The 14,318-nt window shown below is 48.5% G+C and overlaps 1 protein-coding gene across 2 annotated transcripts; it reads left to right on the top strand.

The window, feature by feature from the left end:
* The first annotated feature begins 1,074 nt into the window (after positions 1-1,074).
* CREG1 (cellular repressor of E1A stimulated genes 1) lies at positions 1,075-11,005 on the top strand. Of its 2 annotated transcripts, XM_008521084.2 has the most exons (4): positions 1,075-1,505; positions 4,725-4,844; positions 6,327-6,511; positions 9,683-11,005. In XM_008521084.2, the coding sequence occupies exons 1-4, from the start codon at positions 1,152-1,154 to the stop codon at positions 9,684-9,686; spliced, it is 663 nt and encodes a 220-aa protein (XP_008519306.2). In that variant the 5' UTR covers positions 1,075-1,151; the 3' UTR covers positions 9,687-11,005. The 2 variants fall into 2 exon arrangements, with proteins under 2 accessions (XP_008519306.2, XP_070447512.1); XM_070591411.1 differs by lacking the exon at positions 9,683-11,005 and having other exon boundaries at positions 1,093-1,505; positions 6,327-6,515.
* The last annotated feature ends 3,313 nt before the right edge of the window (positions 11,006-14,318 follow it).

The following is a 14,318-nucleotide window of genomic DNA, read 5'->3' as shown; positions in this document are numbered from 1 at the left end:
CCCTGAATGTGAAAGCAGTGTGTGTAACACGCTTTGACCACCAGAGGGAACTGCAGGCTCCTATTCAGAGTAGACAGTCTTATTTCTACAGGTGAGTTCTGAGTGGCAAGAGAATCTTGGCTGAAGGTGCGAGGCTGAGTCCGGGGTGAAGGAGAGGCGGGACTGGGGCTCACACACCTGTTGCCCACACCTGCTCCCAGGCCTGGCCCACAGCAGCTGAGTGAAGTTAGCTCATCTCTGTTGATCAACACACCTGGGAGAGCCAGATTCACAAGCTGACCAATTCCTACACCAGGCAGCATTTATAACAACAATTAGGGCAGGGTTTTGAGGCTAGGCCAAAAAGATTAGGACTCACTCTGAGGAAATGTGACCAGAGCTTACGATGATCATGACTGTAGGTCGCATGGTGTGAGCTATTGACCACTTCCCAGACTATGAGAATGGGGGAGGCCCCCCTGAAAGAGTGGAAGACACCAGCTTAGGAAAAGCTACATACATGGGGTGAGGGGGGTAAGTAAGGGCAATAAATTTATGAAACCATTGACTCCAAGCCTGATGACCTACAGATCCCAAGCCAGTTTGGATGAGTTGAAATTCGTGCATGGAATACTGCTAGCAGACCAACAACCCCTGAGCGTCTGTCTGAGAGACTCCCGGGCCAGGAGCAGCGTCTTATAAGTCTTAAACTTTGGGGCTTCTGTCTTCGGCCACTGGGACCCTGGCTGCTCTTTGGTGCGGATAGTGGAGTAAAGAATAAAGAGGAGCATATGTAGAGAATGCAGCATTTCCTCTCAGATGCCAGATAGCCACATCCCAAGGTATTAAAGGAAGGGAGGGTGTGCGCGTGTGAAGAGGCTGGTCCTCTCCTAGTGCTATGACTTACGCAAGTGGCTTAATTTCTTGAAGCCTCTGTTTTTCCATCTGTCAGAACAAACATCGACCAGAGGACCGTTTCGCAATCCGCCAGAGCGGCGGTGTGCAGCGGGAGGAAGGTAGACCGACCGGTCCGGCAGGGGGCGGGGCTGGCCGGGGGCCGCCCCCTCCGTCCCGGCCGCCCATTGGCCCGTCTCGGCAGGCGGAGGCCGGCCAGCGGGTGGGCGCGGGGCCTGCGGGTCCCCGGGCACCGGACTGTCGCCGCAGCCACCGCCATGGCCGGGCGTGTCCGCGGCTCCGCGCGCGCGCTGCTCGCCGCCCTGCTGGCGCCGGCGCTGGTGGCGCTGCTGGTGACGCCGGCGCGGGGCCGGGGCGGCCGGGACCACGGGGACTGGGACGCCGCCGTGCTGCTGCCGCCGCTGCCGCCCCGCGAGGACGCGGCGCGCGTGGCCCGCTTCGTGGCGCACGTCTGCGACTGGGGCGCGCTGGCCACCGTCGCCACGGAGGAGGCGGTGCGCGGCTGGCCCTTCGCCGACGTCCTGTCGCTCAGCGACGGGCCCCCGGGCGCGGGCAGCGGCGTGCCCTACTTGTACCTGAGCCCGCTGCAGCAGGCCGTGAGCCACCTGCAGGTGAGCGCGGCCCGAACCATGCCTCCTCGGCCGGCGGGCAGCTGAGTCCCAGGAATGTCGCCCGCGCCCTGGGCGACGCGCCGGGTGCGAATTCTTTGCCAGTCCTGGAGGACCTCCCTCCCCTGAGTCGTCTCGGAGTGCGGCGTCTCGTTAACTGGGCTCTTATTATTAAAAGTTTTGCAGAACGTACAGATTGGGGGGTAGTTAGTTAAGCGCTTGGTGTCCGTGGCTTCGGGGTTTCTCTTTCTTAATCCTTCATTTCTTACTCCTCCTTCTGAATTAATTTTCCCCTCCTCAGCAAGAAGGTAATATACAGGGTGGTGGACGATGACAGTGCTTTTTGCCGTCGTTAGGCCTCCTGTGCACGTGAGTTTCCTCTGCGGGGAGCAGAACTGAGGGGAGGTCATCTCCTCCTCACCCTTCGCCCTCCTTTTGGGGCAGGCTGCCCTCCTTTTGGGGCAGGTTCGGGTTTACAACTCGCTGGTGGAACCCCTGCTGTCCCAAGAGAGGGGTCACAGACAGAGCTTGGGAGGCGAGAGCCATGCAGTGCGCCAACAGAGCCTGATTTGGTGGAGGGTCGTTGGAGAAAGATCCCAGCTTTGAGGTTAACTGGGAAAGTACAACATTGTGGATAAAGATGAAAGAAACTGATACTTGATTAAGCATCTGTGGTGGGCCAGGCCGCCCTTCACCTTCCAGATGTCTTCCATTCATCCCTAAATAACCCCTGAGGTGGGTGTTACTGCAGAAGCACCTGTGGCTTAGGAAGGTTAAGGAACTTGCCCAGAGCCCATGGCCAAACTGGATTTCACCCCAGGTCCAGTTGCCTTTGAACTGAATATGTCCCACAGACCAGTTTCCTTTGGCCCACACAGAGTTCTGTGTTGTTTTTAATAAATTAGTTACCAACCTTTGAAAACTGAGATTTCAATTAAAACCCTAAATGTCTAACTTCTTGAAAAATTGGAAGATCTGTGGCTCTGGAGGCCTGCATTTGCTGAGCAAAAACAGAAGCAGCTGCCTCCTTTAGCCAAGGCACATACACAGTACAGTCGCCTGGGAAGACCTACAAATGCTATGCCAACGGGCCGGCCCGGTGGTACAGCGGTTAAGTGCCCATGTTCTGCTTTGGCAGCCCGGGGTTCAGGGGTTCGGATCCTGGGTGTGGACATGGCAGTGCTTGGCAAGCCATGCTGTGGTAGGCGTCCCACATATGAAGTAGAGGAAGATGGGCACAGATGTTAGCTCAGGGCCAGGCTTCCTCAGAAAAAAGAGGAAGATTGGCAGTAGTTAACTCAGGGCTAATCTTCCTAAAAAAAAAAAAAAAGGCAATGCCAAGGCACTTTATTAAAAACGCATTCAATAAAAAACAACCCCCAACTGCCGGAATCCCTCCTTGAGGCTTCTAATGGGGGGGCGGGGGGGGGATTGAGAACCACTTCCATACAACGATTATATTTAATTTAAACTTGTGCCCATATTATTATCCCCACTGTAGGAATGAGGAAACTAAGACTCAGGTGCAGGGACTCAGCTGTGGCTAGCCAGCTCATGGCTGTCAGGTAGAACTCCAGCCCAGGTCCTTGACATCTCTAGAAAGAGGCAGTGGTAAGGAACCTACCCAGGACTTGTAGTTTCCATGATGGCATCGAAAAGGCTTGGCCACATCAGAATTAGTCTGACTGATTCCATCAATCAACCAGTCAAGGTTGGTTAATACCGTCCACTTTTTCTCCTCCTTCTGACCTGTGTCTTTTCCCTGTCTGCCCCTGTCCACCCTGCCCACCAGATTTACATGAACAAAATGCCACTCAGCATTGCCCTCTGCCTGAAACCTTTAACAGCATCCACTGCTTACAGCTGCGTAAGATTCACCCGGGGTGTTTGTTTAAAATGCAGGTACCTGGGTTGGTAGTGGAGCCAGAAATCAGCATTTTAACGAGCTCTCCAGGCGGCTGTTCTTGGAAAGCCCTGACGGACGCCAGCCTACAAAGTAGTCTTGACTCCTGAGCTTGGAGTTGAGTTACCCTAACTCTGCCCTCCTCCTCCCTCCCCTCAGAAAGCCTCTCTTTCAAGCACGTTGGGTTTCTCACTACTCACAGTCCTGTCTTAGACTTTCCCCTATACAACCTATAGTTGTATATACAACTATAATACAACCTCCCACTCCTGTCCTGATTCTGAATATCTTGTAAGGCTCCCGTAGTTTCCACATCACTCCAGGCTATGCTGACAGCTCCTAACACCGAGCTTCGAATACATTTAACTGTACCACTCACTTGGCAGTTAGTTATGCACTGCCTTTTGACCTCTTCTCTGTCTTTGTTTTGTGTTAAGTTTTGTTTATGTCTGACTTTTCAATCAGGTTATAAACTCAGAGAAGGGAGAGACCTTAGCTGAATCCCACTCTCCCTTTTTTTTTTAGTCTTCTGTAGACGCTTTGCCTAATAGTTTATAGACAGCAAATATTTGGCTAAAGGATTTCAAGGAGATCTCTTTATGGCACTATTTTGATGGGTCACTGTGAAAGGGCAAAATTTCCCACACAAGACATTTGGAGTTTAAAGTGCTCAATGCAACGTGTGGATTTTGCTGTAATCTGTCAACGGTGCCTTTTATGGAGCTGATTTCTGAATAAGAAAGAATGAGAAATTTTGCTTGCTTCACTGTTTGAGTCCAACAATTCTTCTCTTGTTGCTGGAGCAGGAGTGAGCTACTTCTCCCATTTTGAAATCACATGACAATTTCTGCTAGCATAAGATAACCAAGAAGCATGAGTCAGCTATTTCTTGCTTAAATTGTACAATTAGCCAGTTGAGCAACTGTGGTATTTTTATGCGCTACTTCCACATTAGAGTCTAACCTTTACATCTTTCAGTGAAGGCCATAGCCCAGCCTTGTGTTTGGGTGGTACTATAATTATATTTCCTCTGGTGAATATGGGACAAATTAAGAATTTAAGGGGAAAAAAGTGTTAAAAATAATTCTTACTGAGTCAGTTCATTTTAAATATGACCCCTCCCCCACTTTTGGAGAGAGGGTCAGGATCAGTCTTTCGTCCAAGTAGTGATTTTCCTGAGTGGAAGGTGGTGGTTTGTAATTCATTGTGTGACGGAAGAATGGTCAAGCTCTGGGGACGGTGTGTATGCAGCTGGTGAAATGTATTAGCTCTCCAGAGACAATGTTTCACATGAGAGGGTCTTCGTTTTCTCTCTACAGGAGAATCCGCATGCTACGCTGACCATGTCTTTGGCACAGACTGACTTCTGCAGGAAACATGGATATGATCCCCAGAGTCCCCTCTGTGCTCACATAATACTGGCAGGAACTGTTACCAAGGTAAATGGTGATCCCACAGGAGCAGAGGCTGGTGTTAGAAGAGCATCATATTATCAACAACGAAGGAAGAGAGATTTTGAGAATAACATAAAATTGATTTATGCTTGAGATACAGAGGTGGAATACGTTCTAGTGTATAATTTCATGAAAACTCAATGTTTTAATCAGTTGCTTTCATTTAAGTGTTCAGTAAGATATCTATGAGGAAAATGAACTTTTTTTTTTGAGGAAGATTAGCCCTGAGCTAACATCTGCCAGTCCTCCTCTTTTTGCTGAGGAAGACTGGCTCTGAGTGAACATCCATGCCCATCTTCCTCTACTTTATATGTGGGATGCCTGCCACAGCATGGCTTGCCAAGTGGTGCCACGTCTGTACCCGGGATCCAAACTGGCATACCCCGGGCCGCCGAAGCAGAGCGTGCGCACTTAACCGCTGTGCCACCGGGCTGGCCCCAGAATGAGCTATTTTTTGAAGGCACACAGATGTAACAGCTGTGAAGTGTCTGTATAAGGAACGTCTGCTCAGGCAAAGCTCACCGCTCCCCGCCTTGTTTTAGGCTGTGGGGTATTTCCCGTGTTTGGCTTCCTCGCCTCTGTATGTGGACAGTGGCTGAGAGCCGAGAGCGTCCTAGGGAGACTAGAAGGGAAGTGTCCGGTCTAAATTCTGGAAGTTCGTTTAGACAGTTCGGATGAGTGCAGGAGGGAGGAGGTTCAGTAAAACCATGGGCAGGGCAGAGGGCAAGGTTTCACGAGCACTGATCTCACTGCAGGCCAGCAGATGTGGTTTCTGACCTTGTCAATCGTGAATGCTCAGACAAGTTTTATTCATGGTCTGGAAGGTCTGTGTGGACACATCTCTCGCTGAGTGTCCACGGCAGGAGAAAGGAGGACGGGCGGCAAGTGCTCCTGATTTCCATGGTGCTTCTGAAGACTTCCTTCCGTTGTGTGCACGCATCTGCGTCTTTCACGTGTGCTGGTTATGGGATAAATGTGCCAATGTTATATGGCGTAAGCACCAGTAACATTTTATTATAGTATCTTGTGCCAAAATTACTGTGCAACGATGAAAATTGGTACCGACGGTTTCCCACTTCATTACGTCTGTTATCATTCACATTTGAAATCTTCATTGTTCTCTGCATTTCTTCCAGCTTCCTTTCTTTGCTCTTGAAACCTTAAGTTTGAGATCAGGATTTATAGTAGATCTTAAAAGTTCTCCTCACAAGAAAAAAAATAGAGAATTTTTAACTGATGTGATGGATGTTAACTAAACTTATTCTGGTAATGATTTCATAATGTATACACATATCAAATCATTATGTTGTGCACCAAAAATTAATACAATGTTTTATGTCAATTATATTTCAATTTTTTAAGGAATAAAAATTTTAAATCAACATTTATAATTGTATAAACTCTTTAGGATTTGAGAAAACAAAACGTCACTGCCGTGAGAATGTTTATCTTACATATGTCCTTTAGGTGAATGAAACAGAAGTGGACTTTGCAAAGCGTTCATTATTCATTCGACACCCTGAGATGAAAACCTGGCCTTCCAGCCATAATTGGTTCTTCGCTAAGTTGAACATAACCAATATCTGGGTCCTGGACTTCTTTGGGGGACCAAAAATAGTGACGCCTGAAGAATATTACAACGTCACATTTCAGTAAGTATTTACGCGTCTTCCACCTTTCTAATATTCCAGCCCTTGGTCGTCCTCAACCTTCTTAAGCAAAGGGGGTCTTAACCATTGCATGCACTGTGGGCCCCTTTGGCAGGCTGGTAATGCCTACAACCACCCTCAGAATAACATTTTTTAAATGCACGAAATACATAGGATTACAAAGGAGACCAGCTATATTGAAATACATTGATAAAAATATTTTTTTAATGTGTGGTCTAGTAATATGTCGGCTTTTTAACGCACACGTTGAATGCTAAGGTCTAGTGGTGAGTGTATAGCTTTACTTTCAGAGTAGTGAGGACTGAAAACAGTATTGTAAGAGATCTTTGATGACTTCTTGTGATATGAAAGCATCCACAGTTTCTCTATTTCTGTTGGTGACAGTCACAGTGCTATCACAGCTTTGGTGTATTGCCTACATTCATCATTGAAGGAAATGATAAATTTCAGTTAGAGCTAAATGAAAAGGAAAACGTTTTCTTCCATCACAGACCCCCTGAACTCTATCTGCAGGCTTGGACGCCAGGTTGAGGTCCTGTGTTGAGACTTTGCTTGTGGGGCCCTGGATGGAGCCCAGTTCTGCCCCATGATGGCATTTTCTCACGAGAATCAGTCTTGGTTGCTTCTGGACTATGAATGATCCACAGCTGAGTCTGAGCATGTGGCCCCATCCCCTTCAGCCCCCAGCCCTGTGAGTGCCTGTGGGGCTGTGTGGCTTATCCCACCAGGAAGTGGACACATGGAGGGGGGCGGTTGACACCGGTGGGGCCAATGGGAGAGAATGAAGGAGGACAGAACTGGGAAAAGGACAGGGAAGAAGGATGTCTTCCGATGCCTTGCAAGAAGGTCAGGGTTGAAGTGAAGGAGTACAGGGACTGGTGCTTTTCCCGGTGACACAGGTAACTGGCCTCTCTGACTTCCTCGAGGCTGAGCCGGCGGTGGTAACAACACTGACAGCAGCATTGGGTGTTGCTGGCTGGCTGGCTGCTACACTGGGTGCTTTACACGTGTTAACTCCTTGAATTCTCTCCACACCCGTCCCAGTTAGGGGATGATTTTCCTTGTGTGTAGGACTGAGAGCTGATGCACAGAAAAGTGAGAAACTTGCCTGAAGTCAGGCAGCCAGTGAGGGATGGTGCTGGGATCCAAATTCTGGCGTCCTGGCCCCAGAGCCTTCACCTGGCTTGTTACCATGACGATCTGCCCCCCCAATCCCCCCCCCCATTACCCCACTGGCAGCCGGGGGCCTTCTGATCCAGTGTCGTTTATAATGTGCTTCCTGCTTGTAACGACCGACTGCTGTTTGTGGAGCTTAGGGCGCTGATGCTCAGCTAGACTTATAGGCTGTAGCTCCTTTTAGGGCTTAAATTCTTAGCATTTATTTATCGTCTTATTCTATTGTAGGACAGTTCCATGTTGAACTATTGACTCCCCACCAGGACTCTAAATTTCTTCACAGCAAAGTTCAGGTTTTGTGTTTATTTTTTATCCTGAACGTGGCCTAGTTCAGTGCATGGCATAGAGCAGCTGTTTAGTAAATACTGGCTACTTGTACAGCAGATAATTTGAGACAAAGGTTCTCAACTTCTTGTTTGAGTAAAGAATCCAGCAGTCCTGGTGTTCATTTTGCTGCTGTGCATGCAGGAGAGAGGCGTGGGCCAGTCATTGTCTCTGGGCTGGCAGGGCCACCTTCCTTTATGGGAATGTGGAAGTAGCAATTACAACGTTATGACTGGGCAGCAAATTATCAAGGAGGATGGCCAGTATGATGACAGGCCCGCTGTCGGAGGTGAAAGTTCACTTTCACGGGACGTGACAATCTCTGACGTATAGTTTCTCTGTATAAATAACATGCCCAAGGGCAATGCTTACTTTAATAGCAAAGTAAAAATTCCCATAAGTCTCCATGCTGAATAAGTGAATAAAATAGATAAATTTGAGGCTCCCACTTTATTACACAGACGAGTGAGCCTTTTCTGCAGCTCAGAGATAAGAGGGAGCATTTTCTCCTTGTCCACTGTGTGACCCCTTCTGAGGCAGGACTCCAGAATCCCAGGAACGGGCAGTGCCTTCAGGCTGATGTTTCTGAGCACGGGCCTCTGCGTGCTACCTGTCTGTTTCAGAGGCCAGGAGTGGGCCCCCACCATCCCACCCCGCGATGGGCCGCCAGAGCTGTGTAATAGCCCGTGCAGTGTCACAATGGTGTCTGAGAGGGCTGAGGCCTGTACCTTCTTGGGGAGTGCTCCCAGGGGCCTCACAAGCATTCTGGGGCTTCCCCAAATGGCAGCCACCTTGCCCGGCCCACCCAGGTTAGATCCGGAAGACGGTCTTTCTACAGATGCCATAAAGCCTCTGCATCCACTCAGATGGGGTCTGTTCAGAAGCTTCAACACAAGTGCTGCTTGGTAGGGGTCCTGTGGGGCCAGCTGAATGTGGTTCACCTCACTGGACTGTTGGGTCAAGACCCCACAAACATATTTGCATGCTGAGTGGCAGGTTAAAATGTTTACGTGGAGAATTTGCTGACATCCTTGAGTAAACAGTTCTCCTAAGTGTGAGCAGCTGCCTCCTATCGCTGTGGGGTCTGAGCAGCAGAGTGTTTGCACCAGGCCTCGTCTCTTCTGCGGTGCCCACGTGTTGCCTAGCAAGGACAGAGGTGACGAGAGGTCACGGATTACAAACTTGCTCCGTCTCCTTTACCTGGAGAAGGATTTCCTGATAGCTGGGGTCAAGGGCACCTGCCCAGCTGGACTCAGGGTGGTCAGGCACTGGCTAACTGCTGCTCTTTTGCCCTAAAGCTCAGGACCCCGTCTGCTCTCAGCAGCTTTTGTCCTTTAAACCTTCGGATAGCCCTGAATGAGATAACCACAGCAGCATTTACTAAAGTGTCAGCGCCATGCTTGGAGAGGAGGGGTGCTGGCCAAAATGAAGATTCCTAGGCCCAGCCCTAAACCTGTTGATCCCAGAACTCAGGAATCTGCATTTAACCACTCGGGTGATCCTTCAGTACATTAAAGTGGCTGAAATTAACTCAAAATCTTAAACTTTTAGATCAGAAGTTTCTCTAGTCTTTCCCTAGAATGAATTTACTTTTAAGATTTGTCAGCCGAGTTGAATGAACTAATTCTTTCTCCTCTCTCTTCCCTTCTCTAGGTGAAGCAGAATATGGAGAATTTAACCACATGTGTGAGGTTGCTTGGGGTGGCTCATCAGACTTGAAGGGCTTAATGTTTCTCTCTGGAAGGATCCTGGAAGATTAGCCACTTGTCTTTCACATGCTGGTTTGTTTGCTTGCTTGCTTCTTTACAGGAATAGGTGGCCCTGTTACTGGATTTCTTGGAAGATGTGGTTGCTAGATATTTTGTTCATATTTTGAAGCCATTTTCTTAGAGACATGTCTTTTATTATGATCAAAGAAATTCTGTCCCATCGATTCCGAATAGTTTCCCAGCGGTGCTCCTTGAAGAGGGGCAGGCCCCAGGCTGGACTGCCCGCTGGCATTTGAAGGTGCTTGAGGGTGTGTATGGGTCCCTGGAAGCCACTGTCCTGGGGGAGGGCGTCGCTCACCCCGGCTGCCCTGAGCCTGCAAAGGGGTGGGCTCCTGTTGTAAGTGCCCGAATAAATCTTGCCAAGACATGAAACCCAAATGGGGCTGCCTACTTGTGGCCCATTCACATCTGACAGTCCTGGGTATTGTTGATCCAACACAGGGCAAAACTATTAAAGAACTTTGTTTCTTTTTTTTAAGTTTTCAAATCTGGGGCAATAATTACCTAGAATAAAAAAAAGTTCATGAAACTTTTCCTGAATTTGATTTCCCCACCTAAGTGGAGACTGTATAATTTGTTTCTTCCACCCAAACACACAATCATACACACGTACACATTATTATTATTCTTTTGCCCCAAAATGGGATTGCAAAAGAAAAAGAAGGCAGGAGGGTGTTCTGTGTGTAAGTTGTTTCTCGTTCTTTGATAAGCAGAGTTAACCCAGACATGCGTCACCTCAGCTGGAGTCAAACGCCGCCCCCCCCCCCCCCCGACCCCCGCCATGGCTGTGTTAATAATGCTGCCTCAGCAGTGACCTAGGCTTCCTCAACTGCTCTGAGTCCCTAAATTGCTCCTAACGCTGTGACTACTTAAATCAGGTGATCAAAGGGAAGGTAACATGACATTTTTTAAAAAAAAATCACATTTCTTCAGAAGAGAAGAAACTATTCAGTTTTACTACTGACATGCTTGATTTCAGAAGGTGAGCTTCCTTGTAAAGAGGTGTTGTGAATCAAGCCGCTGAGTCTTCAAATGGCTAAGAGAAAGGAAGTTGAATATGAATCATGAATCATGCTTGTAACTATAAAATGAACTTACCTGGAATCCAGCAAACAGCTTGTGTTTAAGAAAAATGATTTATGTCAAACTTGGTAAAATGGGTTCAGTATTTAAAGCACCAATAATTAAAAGCATTATTTTAATGAAACGTGTTGGATTTATTTTCTTAAATGTAGATGTTAATGTTTATTACACTTCGTTTCCTTGTCTATGGTCAGAACCCTTTTGTGTTATTTTAGCCTGCTCATAAATCAACCACTGACTGCTTCAAAGCTTGAAGTGAATATCTCGACTCTTTCCTATTGGTAAGCAGCTCATTATGTCCCCAAATTTGGGGGCTGGCCAGAATGCAGCCTTCATAAGGGTCTCACCCCAGGGCCTGGGTTGCCAAGGTGCCTTGTGATAGAATGAGCTGGAGGGTGTCTGTCTGGTTTTCTCCCTTTACTCACTTATTGCGAGTTTTGTCTCCATCTTTTGGTGCCCTATAAAAACATATCTATATTCAGGTAAGATCCCATTATCACAGGGGAAAGTTACCCAGTTTTTCTCAGCAGGCGCTGCAGATTCCTTTTAATTCAGTGTGCAGAGTATGTCCCTATTATGTTCTGATTGCCCACCAGAGGGCACTGTAGACTACTTTTTGTGCAAATGCCAGTTTGTTGTACAGCTGAGCAGGTCAAGGCCCGAAGAATGACACCATGGGTGGGGTGGGAAGTGCAGAGTCTCGAGATGACACTGGGGTGGAGGCAGCCCAGCAGGGGCCTCATGCTGCTGCTAGGCTTTCATGGATTTATCGCACTGTCCCTCAACGCCATGTGCCTCGGGTCCCCCCGTAGCCCACCTGCTGCACAAGAAGGGCAGAGCCAGGGCCAGAACCAGATAGGGGATGAGTCTCAGACAGGGACTGGCTTTGGCCCAGAAAGCAAGGCAGCTTCTGGTCAAGAAAAGACAAAATTAAAAGGAGAAAGAGGGAGTGGCTGAGGAGCCCAAAGATGCTGAGCCCAGATGGCTGCATTTGGTGGATCCTGCTGGCCTTGAATCTCTGCTTGTTGGTCTTTACCACACCATGACCAATCATCACAGTTTATTCTGTCTTCTAGGCCAGGTTCAAATTCTTTGCAGGTATGTAGTGGGGTGGGGAAAAATCCTTTATGGCACGAGGAGGGGCTCAGTGAAATAAACGCATAAATATTCTGACCTGAGGTGGTTAATGTCGTGTTTCCCTTCTTAGTAATATTCAGACTGAAGATCACAAAGTAATTGAAGAAGAGATTCTACTTGCCCATAATGGGGCGTGTTTTCAGTTTTAACACTGAAAAAATGTTCTAGTTTGTGTAAAGCTGGTAGGTCAATATTTTTTAGGGAAATTCCAAACTGTCACTTCAGAACCAGATGCTCTATAAATTTTCATCTGGAAAGACAATTATAACTTAAGTCCTTTTGGAATAAGTCAACCAATAAAACTTTAATCTTTTTCTTATTTTTTTCTTAGTATTTATTGTAAGATCTATTTGTGTGAAAAATAAAGATAGTTTAAAAATTCATAATCTCACCAGCCAGCATGGCTGCTAATATTTTGATGAATTTTCTTCCAATCTTTGCCTCTATGAAGGTGTTTAAACCTAGTCAAGACCAGGCTGTATATTGACTGTCCATCACGCTTTCACTTAATCACTAGCTTGTTATGCTGGTGGAAACCATTCATAAGGATGGTTTAGAATGGCCGCACAATATTTCATCAGATCCGTCTACCCTGGCTAGCAAATAATGGTCTGTGTGAGGACTCTGTTGCTAGTGACAGAAACCCTATTCAACGTGGCTTAAGCAAAAAGAGGGGTTCACTGATCTTAAGATGTGCCTTCAGAATTCCATCTTCATCTCCTGGCTCCTCTTCCCGCTGTGCTGGTTTTAACTGCAGCCAGCAGTCCTGGAGCAGAGAGGCTGTATGGTTCCCAGCCAGCAGAGCGGTCCTGAATAGTCACTGTGTCTGGGGACAGGGTGCCCATGTTGGCCGAGCCTGGGGCCTGTGTCCTTCCCTGCAGTGCGGGGTCCAGCTCAGCAGCGGTCAGCACCGCAGGCAGGGGGACGCAGGGTCTCCTCAGAGGAAAGGAGAAGTTACGTCAGCTGAAGGGACACCAGACAGGCAGAAGCTAAAGGCTCTTACCACTTTCTCCAGCGTTTGAAAATTTAAGTTGCTTCCAATTTCCCCCTTATAAAAAAAAACTATCTTTCTGCATAAAATAGTCTCTACGTCTCTATTTTCTTAGAGAGATTCTCAGCAGTGGAATTCCCAAGCCAAAAGCTGTTGGTACATGTTACAAATTGCTCTTAAGAATTTGTATCAATTAGTGGTGCGTCAGCAGTGTGTGGAAGTGCTCAGCCAGCACTCTCACATTGACCGCAAAAATGGTATTGTGTTATTTTAATTGGCAACTCTTAGGTTACTGGTAACATTGGACATTAAAAAACTCAGTAAATATCAGTTGCTTTTCTTTCCTTTGCTCCAGATATCAGTTGGTAACCTATAGGTTGAGTTTTCTCGAAAATAAAAGTTAGGATTACTATAGAACTTAACTTTATAAAATATGTTCACACACAGGGTTTTATCTGACCCTTGCAACAGGCCCAAGAAGTAGGTGGGACACACATTATTTCCCTTATTTCAGGGAGGAGGTTGGAGTCCCCAGATGCTAGCTTGGGGGAGCTCACACAGCTGCGTGTCAGACCCAGTCCTTAAATCTAGCTCTGTCTGCAAGAATCCAGTGACTCCTCCGCTGCTGCTGACATACGGGTACTTTAAGAAATGTCTTGCCACTCGTATTAAAGGTGTGTGGTATAGAAATGGCAAATGCCATGTGTTAGAAATCTCCAGGTTTCCATGGGTCGCACACTGACATCTTCTGGGGCAGGCAGTGTGGAGTACAGGAAAGAGCGTGCACTCCGAAGCCAGAAGCCGTGTTCAAATCCCAGCTCAGCCACTCAGCCTGTGGCCCTAGGCAAATGCTCTGCCAGCGGGTCCGCTCCCTAAGTCCCCTCGGATGCGCGGTGCTGATGAGCATTACTTAGTCTCCATCAAGGTGCGGATAGCCCGAGGCCACCCGTTACGCGGATGCGCAGGTCAAGCTGCGGAGGAGCTAAGGACCAGCCATTTCCTAGGGAACGACGCCGCGGGAGGTCTCCTCTGCCGTGTGTCAGTCGCTGGTCTCCGCTGGTGCCCGGTGTGCGCCCCCCGGGAGCAGCGCAGAGGGGGACGCTCGGGCCTGTGGCGCGGCCCCGGAGAGGTCCGGCCGGCCGGGCGGCCGCGGGAGGAGCCGGGAAGCTGTGCTCGTCTCGGCAGCCGCGAGGGGCCGCGGGGGCTGCACCGAGCCGCCGCGCCCGGGGCGCACAGTGCCGGCTCCTCCTCCCATCCCGGGCCGGAGCCGCCGCGCCGCGGGAAGCCGGGGCCCCTTTCTGTCCCCATA

Source organism: Equus przewalskii, chromosome 23 (assembly GCF_037783145.1).
Source record: "Equus przewalskii isolate Varuska chromosome 23, EquPr2, whole genome shotgun sequence".
In the NCBI taxonomy this organism is placed as follows: Eukaryota; Metazoa; Chordata; class Mammalia; order Perissodactyla; family Equidae; genus Equus; species Equus przewalskii.
Note: the sequence above shows the minus strand (reverse complement) of the source record. Positions and strands in the feature narration are given on the sequence as shown.